General features: G+C 41.2%; 1 protein-coding gene across 12 annotated transcripts in view; it reads right to left on the reverse strand.

Moving 5' to 3' along the window:
• stxbp5l (syntaxin binding protein 5-like) overlaps positions 1–20,113 on the reverse strand; it is a 62,066-nt gene extending 41,953 nt beyond the window's left edge. For 8 of the 12 annotated variants that reach the window (XM_037280887.1, XM_037280885.1, XM_037280883.1 and 5 more), the window contains exons 1-2: positions 19,418–20,112; positions 9,415–9,512 (exon numbers count right to left, since the gene is read on the reverse strand). In XM_037280887.1, the coding sequence (XP_037136782.1) occupies positions 9,415–9,512; positions 19,418–19,588 (269 nt within the window). In that variant the 5' untranslated portion in view covers positions 19,589–20,112. Of the gene's footprint in view, positions 1–9,414; positions 9,513–19,417 lie in introns of all 12 variants that reach the window. The other 4 variants (XM_037280881.1, XM_037280875.1, XM_037280877.1 and 1 more) reach the window with 3 other exon arrangements.
• Positions 20,114–20,335: the final 222 nt, after the last annotated feature.

A 20,335-nucleotide genomic window follows, 5' to 3' on the forward strand; every position in this document is an offset into this window, starting at 1 on the left:
TATAGTGAAATGGAACAACGCAGTTCTTGGCTCACTTTTTAGCAAGCTACAGCAAAACATACTGCAATGGCCCGGTAATTGCGTTTCATCTCAAATTCAAACAGTTCATCTGTTTCTCCCTGACTGTATCCTCAAGGCACTTTTCTCCCCATTCTCTCACCATCTCTTCTTTGATTAAGTCCTTTAAAATTTGAAGTTTATGGCTCACAAACGGTGAGTCACGTTGTGGGAAGATAAATCAGCCCATTTCGGCAGAGCTGCCAAGAAGCGATCTCTCATCCCATCGTCAATCTCCTCTCATCTTCTCGTAGGCATCTCTGTGTTCATCCTTGCGTTCACGCACGTAACACCTCCACAAACACCTGCTTGCACGAGGAGGCGTGCATCCTCTTCAATGGTGTTCAACCGACTCTCTGCACATTTGAGCCTGAATATGACAAGCTTTGCATGTATACATGAGTGTAAACATAGAGATGCAACGCCGAGCTTGTGATATTGGCCGTGTGTTAAAGCCTCTAAAAAGCTGCCTGCGGTGATTAAGGGGACCACAGTTCACCTTAGAGAACAACACATCAAACGGAATGATGATGCAAGGAAGCTGCAAGGCAATATATTATGAAAGGCCAATAGGGACATCATTCAGGATTAGCTCTCAAATATGAAGGGGAAAGAAAGAATCAACAACATAAACACGGAACAATCGAACTGGATGGGAGGGGTCTAAAAATAACCCATCGCATTCACAGAGGAGAATAACATGAATGACATCACCTTTGTAAGTGTGAGAAGCAAAGGCAGTGGCAGTGAATGCAGCGCTCCTAATAGCTCATTATGTTGCAGATGGCTCTGCCGATAAGATAGGTCATGACTTTGCTTCCAGATGTTCGAGCGGCTGCCGAGACCCATGAAACAGAAGTGTCAATCAAAATTGACTTTTGAAATGTACAGTGCCTTAAGTATATGGCAAAAATTCTTTCATACATATTTCAACCTCGAAAATAAAATTGAAGTGAAACGAGGAGCATCGGTAGTTGATACCCACCAAAACATTTGGATGGAAATATTCCAAATTTTGCTGTATTCCCTACTGAGTAGAAGCATGCATTTATCACGTCCAATGCATTCATTCAACAGTCAATTTCCATTTAGAGTGAATTGGCACACACTTTGAGCATAGTTCCTCTCTGCGTGCATCAACACCTGGAGTTCACTCACCCCAGCTCCCCCCTCCCAAACTGTTTCATTTCCACATTGTGCATGTTCACAGCCCTGTAGTATCTTCTTATCCAGCGCTAGAATCAGCTTCCCCCGCCATTTTCCTTTCCGTCTCTCATCAGCTTTTAGGGACCCAACAGATAAAATAGTAACTTACTGTATCACCCAAACACCAGAAGAAAAAGACGGGAAAAATAGCGGCAATTGTGTTCTCATCTCTACTCCCTGTGTCTGGCTCGGGGGAGGTACTGACGAAAGATAGATCTGGTATTAAGTCTCGGAAGTCTTGTTTTTATGAAGCATTGCCAGCATGACTTCGGGTATGAATATCTTTTACTGGGAGTCTCACGGCGGGAGAGCACATATACTTGCGTGACATTAAGGGAATATAAGTGGCTCTCTTTCTCTCTGGCTTTTGGATTATATGAGGATATCCCCATATACAGAAAAAATATTACACAAATACGCCAAGACTACTACACATATGAAATGACCTCACAAACACTCATCAAAAACCCACACAAAGTCAAAACGTGACACCACCAAAAAAATCTCTGACGTACAAGTAAAATTAAGTGACACTCACAAAAAAAATCTCAAAAGTCTCTCCCACACACCAATAAACAACCCGAATATAAAATTCTAATTAACCAAAATTACTCCTGCCAAAACACACAAGGATTTTCAATTACTACTTTTCTGAGATTTTTTTTTCCCAATGCACTTCTAGCTGCTGCATCTGGTGAGACACTGCCTCTCTTTATAAATCATCACTCATACTATTAATCCAATTCAATTTCAGATCTGTCAGGCTCACACCTTTTGTATGTGGAGTCTGCATGCTTTTCACATGCAATTGGGAGTTCTCTCGGAATACTCCCGGCTTCCTCCCACGGCCCCAAAATAAATTCTCACTCTGAATATATCATAGGTGTGAATGTGAACGTGTGTGAAGAGCCCAAAGTGAAGTCCAAAATCTCCAGAAGATGAATGGTTGGGTTCTTGGCTACACTATGCTGTGCAATAACATGATCCAATGAATCGGAGGAGTATGTCAATATTTATTGGCAAACACTCTAATCGCAAAACACTGTGGGTAACTAATGATTCAGGTCTCCTACATCCTCCCTCACTGAGGGAGGTGGAGACCAGCAGTCATGGCCAACTCAGCGGATCCTAGAATAGTCTATTGATAGGGTTACTAAATTGTTAGAACCCGAGGACAGAAACTCAAAGTTTCTCATTTTCTTGAGGAATTTCCGTTTGCATTCTTAAACAAGGAGAAGTTTGGAACAAACTCGTCTGACATGAGATAGGCGATAACTGGAATGGCCTCATGAAGGGAAAGTGATTACATGTAATCGAGTGCTGTTTGCTATTTGATAGAAAACAAAAGACTTATTTACATTTTCTCTTTTGAACAATTGAGCAAAATTATTTTCTAATAGCTCGGTAAGTGCTTGCATTCATTACCTGCATCATTTCCCATGTCTATCTCCTGTCATCAGGCCTCCTCTGCTGCACTAATGAGCACTAATATGAATCATTTTCCGTCATCTGTAGCGCATTTAGCAAACCAACAGGAACAGAGATGAATGCATGAAAACTAGGGAAATGATTTCAAAAAGGTCTTTTTGTCATGGCCAGCAGATGTCATGACAACAACGCCTGGACGGTTGTATGCGACTGCTCCGGGCCCGGGCGATGAGGTGAGGAATCAAATTAACAAGAGAGGCAGCCGGCATCGCAAAGACCCTTCGGCAAGGGTCTGTTGTTTAGAAGATAGGCAGAATGAATTAATGCGATATGATGTGCCACGCTGTGCGCTCCCGCGTTGTGACACCTTGCTGAGATTCTCTGCTCACCAACGACGCGACACTACAAATTGTGCTTAGAAATTGTTTTGCCTCTAGGGTCCACATTTTTGTTATGTTCAATGGTAACATTTGCATGTATCGACTTACGAAACCTCTCAACAAGCACACGGAATGCTTGCGACAAAAAAATATGAAGAAAGATTGGGTACAACCTGAATTAATAAACGAACGAACGAATCAATGAATCACCCTGAACCGTTCGCCAGCCAATCACATTTGAACGAATCAATAATGAATCAATGAATGAACTAGAAACCCTCAATAGTGACTGATTAAGTTGGAATGTCAAAAGTACAGATCGTAAATATTTCTTTGTGTGGGATAATAACTGAATTAGCAGTGGGGACGATCACGAGATAATTGCAATTTGAGGATCAATTTGACCGCCAACACCTTCTACCTAAATCACCTTGGATCGGACCTAGACTGAGTAGAGACGATTTGGCTTTGACAGCGAGGGAAAAAAAATGCATCAAACACAAGACACTAAGTTCTATTTGCACAATTTCTACATCTTGCTTTTTGTTTGAATGAACATTGGGTTACATTTAAAGGTCACTATTAAATGTTGAAGATTGTACTATGTCGTTTAATGGAAGCCAGGCTTATCTTGACTCTGCGGTTAATACAATTGGGCATCTGCAAACAGATCATGTCTGAATTTGCATAAATGGAGTCAACGTCGAGAACAAGTTAAGTTAAAAGTTAAAGTGAGTAAACAAATGAGCTAAGTCAGCTTGATTGAATGAAAAGTTTTTGTAGCCCCGTGTGCTCAATTTTCATCTCATGCTGTTTTTAATTGTATTTATTTTCTGTATATTTTTTAAACTGTACTTCAATTTTTAACAGGGGCAGTGTGGTTCAAATGTTAGATAATGTCTTTAGCAACAGTAAGGCTACATATACAATAAAATTAAAAAAATGCAACTAAATATGCATTCAAGTTACTTTCTCTTTATTGTGTTAGAGAACCCATCTCGGGGGTGTCGAGTCGTTCCATTCAAATGGACTCATAATCGAATCCAATTAAAGACAGATTGGATGTAACCTTTAAATGAATTTATATGTGGTTAATGATAAGAGCGTTGGTTTGCATTTTATACTCAACCAATAACTGCTTGTGATTGGCTGAATCCGTACTTGTCAAAATTCTTCTTCTAGAGCCGAAATGCTATGATGAATCAACAAAACAACAAAAGGCCCATCTTGCACAAGATAGACCGTTTGCTTCAAACATAAATAAATCTCTTTCACCAGAGAGAGTGAAGTCATTTTTAAAGAAGACCCGGTAACATTCGGAGCCGTACTGCATCTTGCTAACAGCTTTGCGACCCGCAACAACACAAAAATAGACCCACACATCTTCTATAGCACCTTCACGTCTTTCGCTTACACTTTGCACTTTGTCCTTTCTCAACACAAAGTATCTTCCCGCAATTGGAAGATACCAAAGGTTACACAGAATTCGTTTTCGACCTGTTAAGGCTCTTTACAGCTGAAGGCTTCACAGGATGTCACTCGGTAAGTGCTTGTGATATTTCATGACAAAACATCAGCATGTTTAAAAAGCCATGCTGTTTGTATGAGAGAGAATAGGAGACCTTGTGAAATATCTCTGAGGCAGCGCTAATAGCTTTTTGTTTTTCCTTGCGACACAGAAGTTGCAAGTTGCTTCATTATAATAAATTAAGATGAAATGATTTTACCTACTGCCACATGGATTTTTTTTGCTATAAATTCAATAGTATGAATGCTGATTAAAAAACCCAGTGGCATTTCCGATATTATTTTCAACGGCTATAAATAGTCATCTGACCTTTAGACGCTCGACCTCCTCGCCATCGCTCCCAAGGAACAGATAATGACAGTAAGGAGGATATGGGGAAATGTCGGGATGAAAAGGATGAGAATAATTTCAAGTAATTGCCTTACATTTACTGTACAGACTACCTGGGGTCATCTCATTCACCAAGACGGAGAACCTCAATAAACGTTATGGTATGTAGAACATTTCCAGGACTGGTATCACAAAATGTCCTATCCAAATCACAACCAAGCACAGAAAACCTACACTGCACAATCATAGTTTGTTAAGCAGGATGCCAGAGAAAGAGAACAATGGAAATGCATGTACCATCGAACATGAGGGATCAAGGTCAGAACAAATGGATATGAGAGTAAGGAAAGAATGGAAGCAGCAGACATACAGTACCTACAAAAAAAGAAGAAAATATCGAAATCAGCTAAATGAGTCCCATTATCCTCTAGCCTGCTATTCACGCCGGAAAGGACACAAAAGTGGCAAGGCTCAGACATCATGGCAAAGGCCAACAAACCGCAAAGCATCATGAGAACCAGCGACAGTTGATGGCGTCATTATGGTGGCTAAAGGAAATGAGCGCTTTTCCAAACCAGAGAGACATAATGATGGAGACCAGAAGATAGAGTTCAGCTCAATTTAAAAAAAAAAGACAATTGAAACACCCAGGATGGATGGATGGATGGATGGATGGATGGATGGATGGATGGATGGATGGATGGATGGATGGATGGATGGATGGATGGATGGATGGATGGATGGTCTTCTGAATCTAAGATACATTGTGGTATGACACCTGCATGAATCGATCTCTCATGTCATTTGTATCTTTGCATCTGTGAGGCCTTTTGAACATTATGATAAAATATAGTTTGTGGGTTTTTTCATCCTTCAGCATAAATTCTGTTTTTCTTATTGTTTAATTTAATTATATACTGTATGCGTGTGGGCTGAATTGTGCAGGTTAATGGAAACGTCTGCTGGTGGGATGGCACATGATTTATGTTTGTTTGAATGATTGTTTTGTGCCGCAGTTGAGTTTAACTCATACTGTACACTGACTGTAATTTGCCAAGAGTGCCATATCGATTGAGCAAATCTATCAATTTAAAATGGTAATTAATGCAAGCTCAAGACACTTCTAATATAAAATTTTAGAAATGGACTAAATTAGCCAGTATTGATAAGCACCATCTGCGTATTACATTAAAAACATAACTTCATCCGCACAATCATTGTTACCAGCAGCCAACAATTAGCATTTGGCTAATGCTAATTAATTGTGTACACTCAATGGGTCAGCCAGTTCTTCTGATACAGTCCATATTTAGCCACACGAGCATTGCCTGCGACAGGACAGCTTTGCCGCTTCAATTAAACAAACGATACGACTGCACAGCGATCAATTAAGCGTTCACCACTGTGTCATTCATCGGCTGACTGTCTGAGCAGCCTGCAAACACAATCACTATGTTGCTGCTCCCAGTAGCTTAGTTACTACGAAGCGCATCCAAACCCATAATCAGATGCGAAAGTGTGCGAGATGTGTTTGCACACACTGCGCTCGTATTTGCATAATTTTTGTAACCACAAATGCCACGTCCAAACTTGAGCTCATTATGCATCGACACACACTGTCACTAGCGAGGCATGATCAGTCCTGCTACACACTCATTTGCTCCTGATTGAATATCTCCTGATACCATTTAGAACTCTCTACCTGCCAACTGTAATGATAACGATCAGGTAGATTTGCGTAGCACCAAAGGGTCACTGCAAGTTGCAGGGTGAGATGTTCATGATGAAGCAGGGTAAGCTCGGCCTGTGAAAAGTGAGCAAAAAAAGGACGACCTGTCTAAATTGACCTATTCTCAAATTAATTTCAGATTTCAGAGATTACTGTATAACGTAGACTAGATTTGACTTGACTAAGATAAAGCAAACTAAACTAAAATAAAATAAAACAGAATAGAATACATGGCAACACAACACAAGTACAACAAACTATGCATCAAAAATAATCATGCGTAACCAAAGTAGCAAATATTTATACAGCTAAGTGCAAGAAGTCAGCAGTATGCCAGAGGCTTGTTCTAAGCATGTAATGAGTCAAGGGTGATGATATTGTACATATAAATGTAATTATGGTAGAGATAGACTGACACGGTAACATCGCTATAAATATTAAGAGTGTAGTGAAACAGCTATGGGGTGTAACAGAAATAGCAAAGCATTAAATGTCGCACACTTAGCACAGTCAACTCAACTGAAAAAAACCACACGTAGGATGCAGCACTTACACATCGAATGTGAAATTGAAGCCAGAAGGCTACTACTTGACTAGATGCTTACTCAATGTGTCACTTGTGGGATACAAAGACAGATTATGCATCTCCATGTTTTAAAAAATTGAGGTTTTTCTACTTTGAACTAGCTCGCGTTATTTTTGTCTTGCATTGTGATGATACTGCAGGTGCATCTATGAGGCAGCTTCTTTTCATATTTCGTTTACAATAGAGAGATTTTTATGTTTTCAAAGGGCACGCTCTTGTGTCACATTATTCTTCATTGTGGACTCCACAGACACGCTGTCCTGCTTCTGTAATGTCACTCTATATGCTGAATGTAATGCACCTATCAGTTCCGACCATACACACCCATTGTAGCCTGGAGAGACGTGGCGCATACCAAAACAAAATGTAGTGTAATTACAGCTCATACCTGCTGTTTATTTTTTATTTATTTATTTTTTTTACTGGCGAGAGCGCGGAGATGAAGCAGCCATTTGAGGTGAGGCAGTTTGATTGTAGGCTAGAAAATACGGTGATCTTGCAAAATACAGTCATTAGTTACATCATGACACTGTCACTGCGTCTACCAAAGTGGTTATTACTGGCAACAAGGGAAAGGAAGAAATACAAACCTAAAACATTTTTTTGCGGTAACCTCTATTGCACTGTGCTTTCAATAATCCGACGAGTTAATATTCCACTTTTACAATCAGCAAAAAGCAATGTCTTCTTTTTTAGCCACAATTTTGCTCAGTCATGGGGCTTCTATGAGTCACTTTAGATGTGATTGTGGTTCTATTACAAACAAGTTCCACCATTTTGCTGCATTGCAGAAATAAATGGGGATGACGGTGACAGGTGGACATCGAGAAAGCGTGAGCGTAATAAACGCAAGGTTTAGTCGAGGGGGAGGTAAAGGCAGTGGGGTGCAAGGAGAAAAAGAGTAAAACAGAAAGTGCGGCAATGGAGAAAGAGAATCAGCAAGGGCCCTCGTGAGAGCACGGTGAGATGTGTGCAGCATGTCAATACAAATGCTAAGTCACTCAAGGGCTTCCATCTAGCCGCAATCTCCGTTTCACTTTGCAGCCAAGCGCTGGAATTTCAAGGGAAGCGATGGCACCATTGTCAGGCGCTACAAAGCGGATCACGTTGCTTCATTTGCCTGAGCTTATCACGTAATCAAGACTTGTTTTAATAGCTTTTCATCAGCCACCTCTTTATCCGCCTTTTATCTCCCACTCTAGGATCGACTTTCTCGCAAAACAACATCGCATCTCTCATTCTAGCCTTTCAATGTATTTTTTTCCCCCCTCCCCTAATTTCTGTTAGCGGCAGAACACCGTGTCTGTTCATCATTTACCTCAGCAGGACCAGCGGCGTAACAACTGCAGCATCGATAATTGTTTGCTGCCTCTGCCTCAGGTTCCCTACGGGGATGCTGGGAACACTGTGTATTTACGAGAGTGTAATCTCCTACCTAGGTCCCACTGACACGCCATCTCCTTTCCTTGTGGCCGAGTGACCCAGGGCGTGGGCGGTTGGAGGGACACTTTTGAGCATGCGACATGACAGCTGTGCAATATGAAATGACAGGGCGGAAAGGAAGAAAAGGAGGAGGAAGAGGCCCTTGCATTAAGACGTACTAGAAAAACGTTACCCGAAAGAATTCACACATATATCGGAGATTTTAACCAATAGTTATTAGTGGCTCATTTGCATGACATATTTCCACCTCCACTCGAAGCTTTGGATCAACGATGCTCGCGGTTCAAAATTACGACTGGCTCTTGAGCAAGGTGGCAAAATATCATCCATGAAACTCACTTCGAGGTCACAATCATTTTACACATCTGTTCAATCTAACATCTCATCCTGCATGTTCAAGCTTCTCCATGTGGTGCCACAAAAATATAAAACAGAGTGTAAATTGAATTTCCCCTTGAAGGATCCTTGATTATTGTCGGGATAAAGCCAAATGGGTTTTTTTCCTCAGCCCATGTCGGACGTCTCCGTGAGATTTTGTGAAGCGAAACAAGACCTGTTCATATCCTCGGCAGAGGTAAAGATAAAGGATATTTTTGTCAAAACAAAGACGAGCCGAAATGCAAATTCGTTTGTCGTTGCCCTTCTTGGATCGGATCTCACACACAATTGTTTTGTTTGTGTACATACAGTTGGTCGGCGTGTCTCCGTGAGCAGATGGCAAGGATACATCCGAACACCACCTGATCTGGAGCCGATTGCCAGAATCTTCTGCACGGGGTCAAAGGCCAAAGCGGTGGGCTGGTAGGGGAAACCGTGGCGCACCGTCTGCAAGACAAACACGCAAAACAACTTCAGCAACGTTTTCTGCCTGCTAATGTGACATTCTATTATTGTTCAGTTCTCAGTTGAAGCTGTGCTTTTATAAAAAAACGAAATAGATTTTGCCTTGGAAAATCTTTGACATTTAATTCAATGAAAAATGTAAGCAACTGCCAATAATAGCCGACAAAAGTGTTTTCATAAAAAGACTCCCTTGCTTTTTCAAATCAAAAGGATATGGCGTCGACATGTTTTCAGCTGTAGACACGCAAGGTTCAGTGCTGTCTGCTGAAAATCTGCGTTTTCAAGTGTCATTTTGTTGCGAATATCAATCATAAAAAAAAAAAAAATCACGATAAATTGCTGTCTGAAAAGAAATTATACGGTCAGCGTTGTCCACTTTGACACGTTTGATGATTTTTCGGGGGGTTGAAATATATAAAAACTCAGGAACAAACTGTAATCAATGCAGTAGGTTGATGTAAGATTTGTATGCCGATCGTGAAAAGTAGAAGTGGACACATTTTTTAATTATCTTCCCGTCGTCAAACAAGGGTACCACAAGAAAAGTTATTTAAAAAAAAAACATATTCCCAAGGGAGTTCTGTAATTCCGCACAGGCACTCTACTGATTGTACATGCACATAATTGAAGACAACAATGACAACGAAGCAGAATTTTGATGAGCTCAATTCTGATTGAATTTCAAATACAAGTTCACAAGGTTAGCTGTCTCGTACAAACCAGAGTTCCAAATATGATCAAAAACTGAACTGGTTCAAGTTGATCCTTGACAACAGTCAATGTAAGACTTGACAAGGCGAACGAGCACTTCTCTCCATCCTCCTACGAAATTCCTTGTATGCACTGGAGCGGTCATTTCCCAGTTTTGCCTCACTTACCATAATCTGCTCCACTTAGATGTGAAGGCATGGACATTACCGGTGTGGAAGTGCGAGCTAGAACAATTATAATGTGACTGATGCTAAAAAAAGATTTTTATCTCCTGAACAAAAGTCGAGGTTGTTTGTTTGCGTCTAACTGCCAGAGTTGTATAACCCCTCTGCTCTCTCTCATCTCCCGGGCCTTTGAGCTTTAATTAAGCATGCACAGTCATGAATTTGGAAGGATAATATGAGCGTCTGTGGACAAACGCTGTGAATTCGCTCAGTGCTGATCCAAATAGATAGAGGAAAATGAGAAACAACACACAGAGCGATATGAAATCGTTTGAACCAGTGTGAATGTGGTCTGTTTTTTGTGGCTGCAGTAAATTCAAATACAAAACAAACACTGCTTGAAAAAAGACATTTTATGTCCATCCATCTATTTTTCTTTAGTACCTTTCCTCATTAGGGTTGCAGGTAAGGTGGAGCCAATCCCTGCGGAAGTTGTACACACTGTGCGGGATTCGGCAACTAGCTGCAATTCAAAATTTAACTCGTTGGAGAATGGCGTCGAAATGTCATGGATATAATAGGCAATCAGATATGTCGCCGGATTGTAAGACCAGGCCGGATAAAATCTATACAGGATACGGTAATTTATAATAACACGTATATATGACTAGAAAGCTAAGCGTGGAGAGTCTCAGGCTTCATGGCACACAAGACCTCATAACTTGTGAAACCTCCGCTAATGTTGCAAGACCTCATCTCCGGAAGCATCAAAGGATCAATGTGGCATTTTCACACCATCACTGGATTTTTTGTGACATAAAACACTTCCAAAACATTTCTGATTTTGGTCTTTCAGCCCAGTGAAGGCATTTTTCTTCATGTTCAATTTCCAAAGAAATGTTGAGCTATTTAGCAAAATATTTCATCATCAGACATGTATTGCAGATATTTAAAAGAGATGATATATGAATCATTCTTTCACCGTGTTGTCAAGATTCAAAGCGGCCACATTGAAAACAAAGAGAAAAGCCATTCATGTGCACATCCGACAAACACACACATACAGACAAACAAACACACACACACGTATCCTCCGGGAGTTTCCACCAGACCCCGGTAGGTGCTCTGACCCCACTCGAGTGCACTGTTGCTGGGAGACAGACGAGCCACCCCCACATATACATACAAGACAGCCGAGAAGTGGATGAGAAGTGCATTTACTCTGATGATTCCAAGAGCAGCTCATACATATTGCAAGCTTGATGACGCTGCTGTAAAGCTGTTTTACTTCCCTGTCTTTTACTATAATGCTATTTGTAAAGACAGTTTGATCCTTCCATTTTCCATCTTTGTATGCATTTGGATCAGGGCCGTGTTCTTTTGCCTTGGAAAAACACTTAGTGGCTGCTTTTCCTGAATATTCAAGATTTTTTTAACCCATTATACCCATTATATAAATCACATTGCCACAATAAAACACCAAAAGGAGTCCCTTCATGTATAGTGGCCAAGATATGCATCTGGAGCAATGTTAAAGCTACCAGAAGCTGCATTACATCAACTCTTCTCCGCATTTTGATCCCGCCTCCCATTTTTCTCGCTCTCTTGTGTTGCTCATCTTGGTCCACACAATCTGTAAGCGCACACGACTGATGTCCTATTCGATAGCCCGACACGTGAATCCTAAACCGCCTTCTACCACCTCACACCACCTACCGTTTTCTCTCTATCGCTCTCCAAACAGTGTTGAGCTGCAGAGATGGTCTAGACCTCTGTTTCTATAAATAGAAAGCAGCGCCCATGTCTCTTACTGCCAGCCCGTTGTTGTACACTGAGTACCTGTAGGTACATATATTGAGCGTAATCATCACACCAGCTTATTTCTGACGGAGTGGTTAATTAAAAAAAATTATAGCATTTTTGATTTTTCATGTTAGCAATTTACAGGCTTGAGAGCTTAAGTGACTGCATACCATTAATTATGCTGCTGAAGCCAATACAATATGAAAATCGGTTATTTGAAAAGTCCTCATGACTTGACCAACGGTCCGACAGAAAAAATCAGAATTTAAATGTGGATGTTTTCAAGGCGTTCTGCTAAAGTATCAGAGCAGACCTATAAAGGTAAATTGTGTTAAAATCTATAAGGGGTGTGTTTCCACAGGTACTGATAAAATGAAAATCAGAAAGAATATTAACCTGACATCATTGAGAGGATAAGAAAAAAGTATGTCATGGCTATGTTCTAACTATGCCCAAAAATAGGCTTATTGTGTTTGTTTTGCTGAAAGCGTCACATTCATGGCAGATTCTGAGGCTGACAAGCATTTCCTTCTGCACAGCACATGAATGCACGCACTCAAGAGCACAAGCAGTGATAAGTGTGTGGCATGAGAGCACAGAGGCTGAAAACAAAAACCCAGAAGCATTGCTCCATTGTTCACAGTAAGGGAAATGGAATAAAAGTTATTTTAAAGTGGAGAAGGGCATTAGCAACTCATCTAATGTAGTATTTCGGTTATCGTTTTTATTTGCAAAAATAATTATTTACAAATGCATTTGCAAAAGCTAATCAACATCTTCTAATAATTTTCTTTCCCTTGATAGGCTCACCTAAAAACTACGAGACACAATAAAAATACAGTGGCGAGTTCGAAATTGACTTTGTATTTTGTTCTGCGACCAGGTTTGCAACCCGGCATGATTGAAAATTGCTGCAAAATATATGTATCTCTTTTGTATTATAAAGAAATCTCAGCGTCTGCTAGCAAATCATTATGCAATGTCTGGTGGCATTTAACCAGACAAACCTTTCAGGTCAAGGCAAAATGTTAAGTGTATGTTTTCACAGATAAAAGTGTGGGTTGAAAGCATCAATTTAAAGACCGGAGAAGGAGGAGATTGTTATGACAACACCGGGGCTTCATGGAGCCCATTTGCAACAGACACTAAAAATCGTGATTGGATTAAGTCTGCTGCTTAGTGTTTCAACGAACCCTGATGAAGAAAGTCAATTAGTAGAGGGAGTATAAATAAACATCACATATTTACCCCGAGACTGGAACATAAATTGTCCATAAATACATCCTAATTTTCATCACCACATTCTAAATTCTGTCTCGTCTATCGCAACGAGCTGGAGCCTCTCCCGGCTTGGAGTAAAATGCGGACGACACACCGAACTGGTCGCCAGTCATTCACAGTGGACATATGGAGACAAACAAGCATTCACATTTTCATTTACACAGTCAATCAATGAGAACTTCACTAATGCTTCACAAATGAACCACAACACGTCTAATTCGTCAAACAAATCTGAGACCTCGTGTCTTGAAAGGCCAATTTTTAATCACAGTAACTCTGCAACAAGCACCTAAAACCAATGTTCTGGCTCTTGTGAGCTTGCATAAGTGGTGCCAAAATTAATTTGTGTACAGCTTCATTCGAACAGGGGGAATATAAACACATTGCTGGCACTTATGAATAAATCACAAATGTGAAAGAAAATGATAAAAGACTAAGAAGCTCTGTTTTGAATGGCGCATTGGTAAGTGTCCATGAGTGAGGATCATGTTCTTCCCTCTAATGCTATTCAAATGAAAAGATTTTCATCTACGTTGCACTTCTCTCCACGCTTTCGAGAAAGCTCCTTATTGTCATTGTTTTATAATATATGCAAAAAGATGTTCGGCCTACTGTACAGCTTTCATCAGCGCCCAAAATATACATACACGGGTGGTGTGCTGTTATTATTTGAATCACTTCCATAAAGGAGGAGGTCAGGTTAGGATACATTTGTTGGTTGTGTGCAACTATATGTCTACATTTTATAACTGAATAGGATTTTTTATTTATTTTTTTATTGCATTAAACGCATCATCTATGGAATTACCAATCACACCTCTGACATCTTTTTTTTTTATTTAAATAAACTTGTCATTTCTTAAAACTATGTGAACAAGTCCTTGAAATATAACGATGCCGTGGTTACAGAAACCAAAGTGCATTGTGTCAGGCAGTGGTTAAAAGTGTTTTTTTGTTTTTTAACTCATTCACTGCCATTGACGGCTATAGACGTCAAATATCCATTTTGTGCTGGCAGTGAATGAGTTAATAGCTTGAACAAATCATCCGCACCGGGCTCATTTTTTGGGGGTTAGATAAACAACCTCATAAAAGAATTTACGCTCACTAGGAAGCCACACGTCACTAAAATGACTGCGTATTGATGCGCCGCTTTATCAAGCATGGCCGAGAAGAGACACCCTCGTCTGGCTTAATCTGTTAAAGAGTGCACTGGAATGCAAGGAGAGGCTGTTTAAAAAGCTCAGACGATGAGAAAAAGCAACCTACAGACTGAGTGGACAGAGAATTTAGGAAGCCCACACAAAACCGAACATAAGCTACTTCACGAAAACTAATAATGTATCCGATTCCTTGAAGACGATTTTCCATCCCCAACACACAGCAGCAGCTGTCAAAGAAACGCCAGTAAACTTTGTCCTATAAAAGTTCTCAGACTCATGAAGGCACTTTTTTTAGTGCAGCTTTGACAAGTTTTTGTTCTGTTGTCCCTGACTAGATCATTAATATTATGGAGCACTAAAGTAGGTGATGTGTGGTTGCAATGGCGACGACAGATGGAATTCTCCTGATAGTATTGCAACCCACATTTTCTATTGCGCTTGCCTTGGTTAGGGTCACGGGTGAGTCAAATCCTAACCCCGGCAGAGTACGCGCTCTCTCCACAGGTCACCAACCAGGAACCAACAATTCACACTCACATTGACATCTATCAAAGCGGAGTGCATTGCTATGTGCAACCAGGAGCAGAAATATTTCCTTGAGCCTGCCAGGAGAGTTCACCCCCGCTTCCCCAACTTGCCAGGAGATCCATTTTTGAGAGAGTGATTGGAAAAGTTTACTTAAGGGAATGAGAGTCTGTTGCTGAGACTGCACATGCTGGCATCACTCAAGACTCCTTTTGCACCAAACAGCACCTGATTAAGAAGGCCAAACTCTTTTTGCCTTTGCCGCACAATTCCATGCTTTAAGTGAAGGTCAAACATCGATTCTCTCATATATATATTTTTTTGTCAGCTTTCCATTTTAGCCTGACATCACCTCCTTCTTATTCAAGAAACCCCTTGAGGCCTCTGACACATGGTAATATGAGACGAGTTGGAAGTCCGTCAGACTGAGTCATCACACCCATTGAGAGTCTGCAGTGTTGCCGTGAACGTGGCGAGGTAATCTCAAAGGATTTCAAAGATCACCAGAAGGGAACAGAGCAGCCTCAACTTGTCAAGCATTCATTTCAGTTACTGAATGGACCACAAGTCTCTCTCTGAGGCCACGTCGAGATCTTCTGCTTTTCATCATGCACAGCCTTGCTATGTTTTTCCGCCGCAAATTTACCACAGAAGAGATTTAATCCTTCCTCTGCCAATGTCTTCAAAACAAACTAAGGACTTTTTATGCCGTTTGAAAGGCTCATTTCCTTGTAAAACTGTCAATATAATACGTACAAAAGCATCAAGTCATCGTTATTGAACCGGCGCCATATCCTGCTACGATTAGCAATATTACAGAGCTTTTAAAATCAGATTGAGCAGCATTACTTAGTAGACTAACTGAAGCAGAGCGTAAAAACATATTCCGATCAAAAGGAGAAACGAGAAGCATAAGTTTGCTGAGCTGCTGTTACTATTGCTAAGCTAGGCCAGGAAGTAGATTTTTACAAATAGCCTGGCTTCCACCTTCCACCCAATATAGCAGATATTGGAAACACAGGGGATATTTTTTTAACTGACACTTTAGGGTACGAGGAAATAGGATGATTCACACATTTCAAGCTCCTAGGTATCAACTACAGATGTTGAACACATTATAGCAAAACTGAATCTTATTACAGTCCAATTAATCCTCAGCAGGGGACTAGCCTGAAATTACATTTTCCTATAAAATGTTTCTGATTATCTTAATTCACAATGAAAGGATTTTTTTTTGCATTCAAAGTGATGTTACTGGGTCATCGCAATTCTCATTTTGTTATTAGTGATTCTTTTAAGGATATTATAAATGGAAATGGCCTGAAGATGTCCCAGGGGTGGACATTTTAACAAGCTCTGGATCCTAAAATATTAATCAGTTAGCACTCAAACACGTGTGATAATGTGTGCATGTCAAGTGGCCTCTTTATTGGGGCGTCCAAGTTATTTTTTAAACTATCCTCCAGGCCCTCAACGCGTGTGCCAAAACCAACACTATAAACTCTATGCAAAGCATGGAAAACAAGAATATTGTATTTGTATGAATTAATTTCAAAAACTGCTAAACTGCCAAACAATAACAGCAAGTAATACATCCATGTTTTGATAAACCAACAAAAAAAAGATAAAATAAAATTAAAATTAATAAAACTGGTTTTCCCTATGTCGGTTTTCTAGATTTTGGGGGCATGGCTAAAAGCACTTAGTTAGCTAGCTACACCTACACACTGAAAATGCATCTTCGCTGCAGATAGTACGCTAGTGTGGCTGCAATTGAGCGCCTCATTGTCGGCCATGAGGGTGCGCACATCACGCAGAGGAAACCAGAAGATTAAAAAATCTATTTTTTTGTTTTTAAGTCTGGCTTTACAGTTATTTTGTTGAGCAGGGCTGGGTTGCTAATTTCAAGTGCATTGTTGAAAATATATTCCCAAACTGTTTTAATTTGAAGCAGCCTTTACCATCTTTTTTTTTTATTTTATGTTCTCTAATCGCTGGCAGATATTTGGAGCACACATTGTTCCCTTTCGGTCCTGTTTGCACTCACTGTGTGCTGACATTGCAGCCACATGCTCTCATCATGCTTGCTTGTGTCAACGCTTCACGAGAGTAAAGCAAAGAAAGGCTTTTGGTCTTGTGTGGGCCATGTGGTGCTTTAATTTTAAGAGCATATGGTTTGTGTTCTATTTTTTTTTTAGTGTTTCACCTCTGCAACAGTAATATGAATGATTCATGCTAATGTAACACATTAAAGCCGATTATGGGAAGACATTTGTGGGTTAATTCGAGAATACCGTTGGGAGTGAGCCAAACCATGAGTGCTATTTTTAAGAGGCATTGTTTTGATACTCGTTTCTGCTTGGTGTTTGTTAAAGCAAGATTCTGCAGGAATTACACAACACATTTTATAGAAGGGGGGTGCATGTTAGTTCCACTATAACAATAACCAAGAAGAAAAGCTTGTGAGTGATTCGCAGCTCATCTTCTCTCAGCCTCTGCATGTTAGAAATGAGAGGAAAGATTCAATGAGCCGATCTGCCACCTGCTACCTCAAATTTCTCCCTTGATTTCATTCCGTCCAAGGGAGAGTTCAATAAAAGCTTCTTACGCCACTTCTGTGAACACAGTTTCCACTGCAGTCCGCTTTGAAATTAAAACACATGAAAACGGGATCCAAACAAAAGGAGTTGTGGCAACTTCCCACACTGCAACTGTGAGGATGCAAGTCATGACTAACTTTAACTAAGTTAGCCAGAAAATTCCCACACACAAATAAACACACTCCACTGCATGCAGTGACATCACCATGACAAAGTCAAAATGTTACATAGCCTTCTCCAGTGCGTTCATGTCTGTGAAAGCTTTTTGGAAGTAATTAAATGAAATAATTAAATGTACCTAAATCTGAGAAATTGGTTATATTTTCCTAAACTGTATACACTCGAACTAATAACCGACAAACCATTTGACTTCAGAGTTGATATAGGCACCTGATTAGTGTCAGTATTCTTTTTTTTCCCTTCAATCGGGCATGACTTGAGATGGCCAAAGTTCCCATATAGGGGGGATGATAGAAATAGATACACGACCGATAATACGGCACATGAGCCAGATTTACAACCTGTCCGTCACACTTTGAACTCTGTATGGGGTGGGAAATGGATGGAGGCAAGGCTGTGATTGCATTTCCCTCCCACTGTGTAACTCACCTCTACACACACGCGCGCGCACACACACGCACGTGCACACGTGGTGCCGAGGTGGAATTCAATGCACTTGTGCTTTTTACACATGAGCTCCGATCAAAACAGTGGATTTAATATCAACAGTGCATGAAAGCACTCAGCAAGAAGGCGCAGCTTCCGGCATGGGACTCGACAATCCCGCCGCAGGTTTTCCAGCACTTTCTCCTCCCCGTCTGCCTGCGAGCCAGCCTGTCGAGGCTGCTCTGCAGCATCCTTTACTTGTGAATCAACCGCCGCCTCCTCCTCCTCGAATCCCTTTGTAGGAATAAAAGACAAACTCCCACCCCTCCCTCCACTCAAAAATACAGCAGCGCAAACAACCCACATTCTCCCGGCTTCTTAATGAATTATTCACACAGCTCGCCAAAATTCAGCCTTTTCTTTCAGGCGCAAGCAATAATCACTGCAGTCGGCCCCGAAATGCATCGTGCTATAAATACACCTACTGTATAACCTCGGCACACACTAGCACGCACATCAGCACCAGCCCCCACCCCCTGAGTGAAAAGCACATCAAGTATGAGGACAGTACTGCAGGGTCCGTCTTGTGTGCACTTTGTATGCAAGGGAGGGACACTGGTTATGTCATCGCCTCCACACCATTTATGTGTGCTTGCTGATGCAACACGAAGGCTGCTCTTCATCGACATGCTCTCCAGGCTCTTGGATCACATGAGCGGGATATACACACATATACTGGTGGGAGCTTCCCCAAACTGCAGCCACATGCCAGCTTTGATAGCTGACTAATGGCTTAGTCTAAGGGGGCGTAACAAAACAAATACATATATATAAATAAATCAAGCTCTTTTGTTGTGTTGTGGGCAACTTTCACCCGAGTATTAAATGACTAAATTTAGCGTTAAACATAAATCACACCAGAGGATGCCTAGCAGTGCTCCATTGTCAACACGGTGTGTGTCAAATGTAAATAAAGAGGGCGAGGAAGATACAAGCGCAGCCAGGCTAGAGCGAAGCTTAGTCATGGCACCCACCTTACACAGCTGAAAGTTTTCTGACACGAGCGTCTCTTGCACGTCGATCTCTTTGGGGGTCGGCGCCGCGGTGGGGGTCCCGGCGGTGCTACCACACGATGGCGATCCCATAGTCCCGCCACCTGGAGAGGAGGTGGTCAGCCCGTCCAACACCTTCCGAAACTTCTTCATTTCTGACGTCTTTGTTTGGCGCTAATGTGAAGAAAGAGCGTGAAATGAGGCTTTCTGCAGATGCACGATGAGAAGCTCCGCTCCTGCAGATGTGTCAGGCTCCTCCTCTGTCTTTAAGTGGAATTTAAAAAGTCACACAGGAACCTCATCCTGGCTGCTGAATGCATCTGGACCACTCACCGCCTGTCAGCCGCCGTTGTTGGTGATGCAGATGCGGCTCGCCTCTGGCCCAAACTTCACTCCGCTTCTTTAGATCCTAAAGTAGGATCCGCGCAATACGGGGGAACATCCCACGCATCAGAAACAGTCACAGAGACACGTTGCCATGCTCCAAAGGAAATGGAAGACAAAAAGAACTTGGTGCGGTCAGGATCCACTTCTTTAAAAATACACACACAAACACAAAAACACTTTTTAATGATACAGGTGCAGCAGGTAGTCTGCACAATCCACAGAGATGCAGAGATAAATGCTGTTGTTGCTTCAGCCAAGACATACAGAGCGACTGGAGCTGTCCACGGTGCTGAAAACACTCGATAAGCCTAGCCCGGCCCCCTTTTCGCTCTGCCTGTCTTGCACTCTCTCTCTCTCTTCTGCTCCTGCTCTCTTCAATTGCTCTCTTCAAAGCTAGGTTGTTTCAATTTTGGAAAAAGGGGGAATTTACAGCATTGAAATTGTTTATTGCTGCTCTCAGTTTAGTTTTTTGAGACTATACATTGAAAAAGAGAATTTTATGCTGTGTATTTG

The sequence above is a fragment of the Syngnathus acus genome, chromosome 21 (assembly GCF_901709675.1).
Source record: "Syngnathus acus chromosome 21, fSynAcu1.2, whole genome shotgun sequence".
Taxonomy (NCBI): domain Eukaryota; kingdom Metazoa; phylum Chordata; class Actinopteri; order Syngnathiformes; family Syngnathidae; genus Syngnathus; species Syngnathus acus.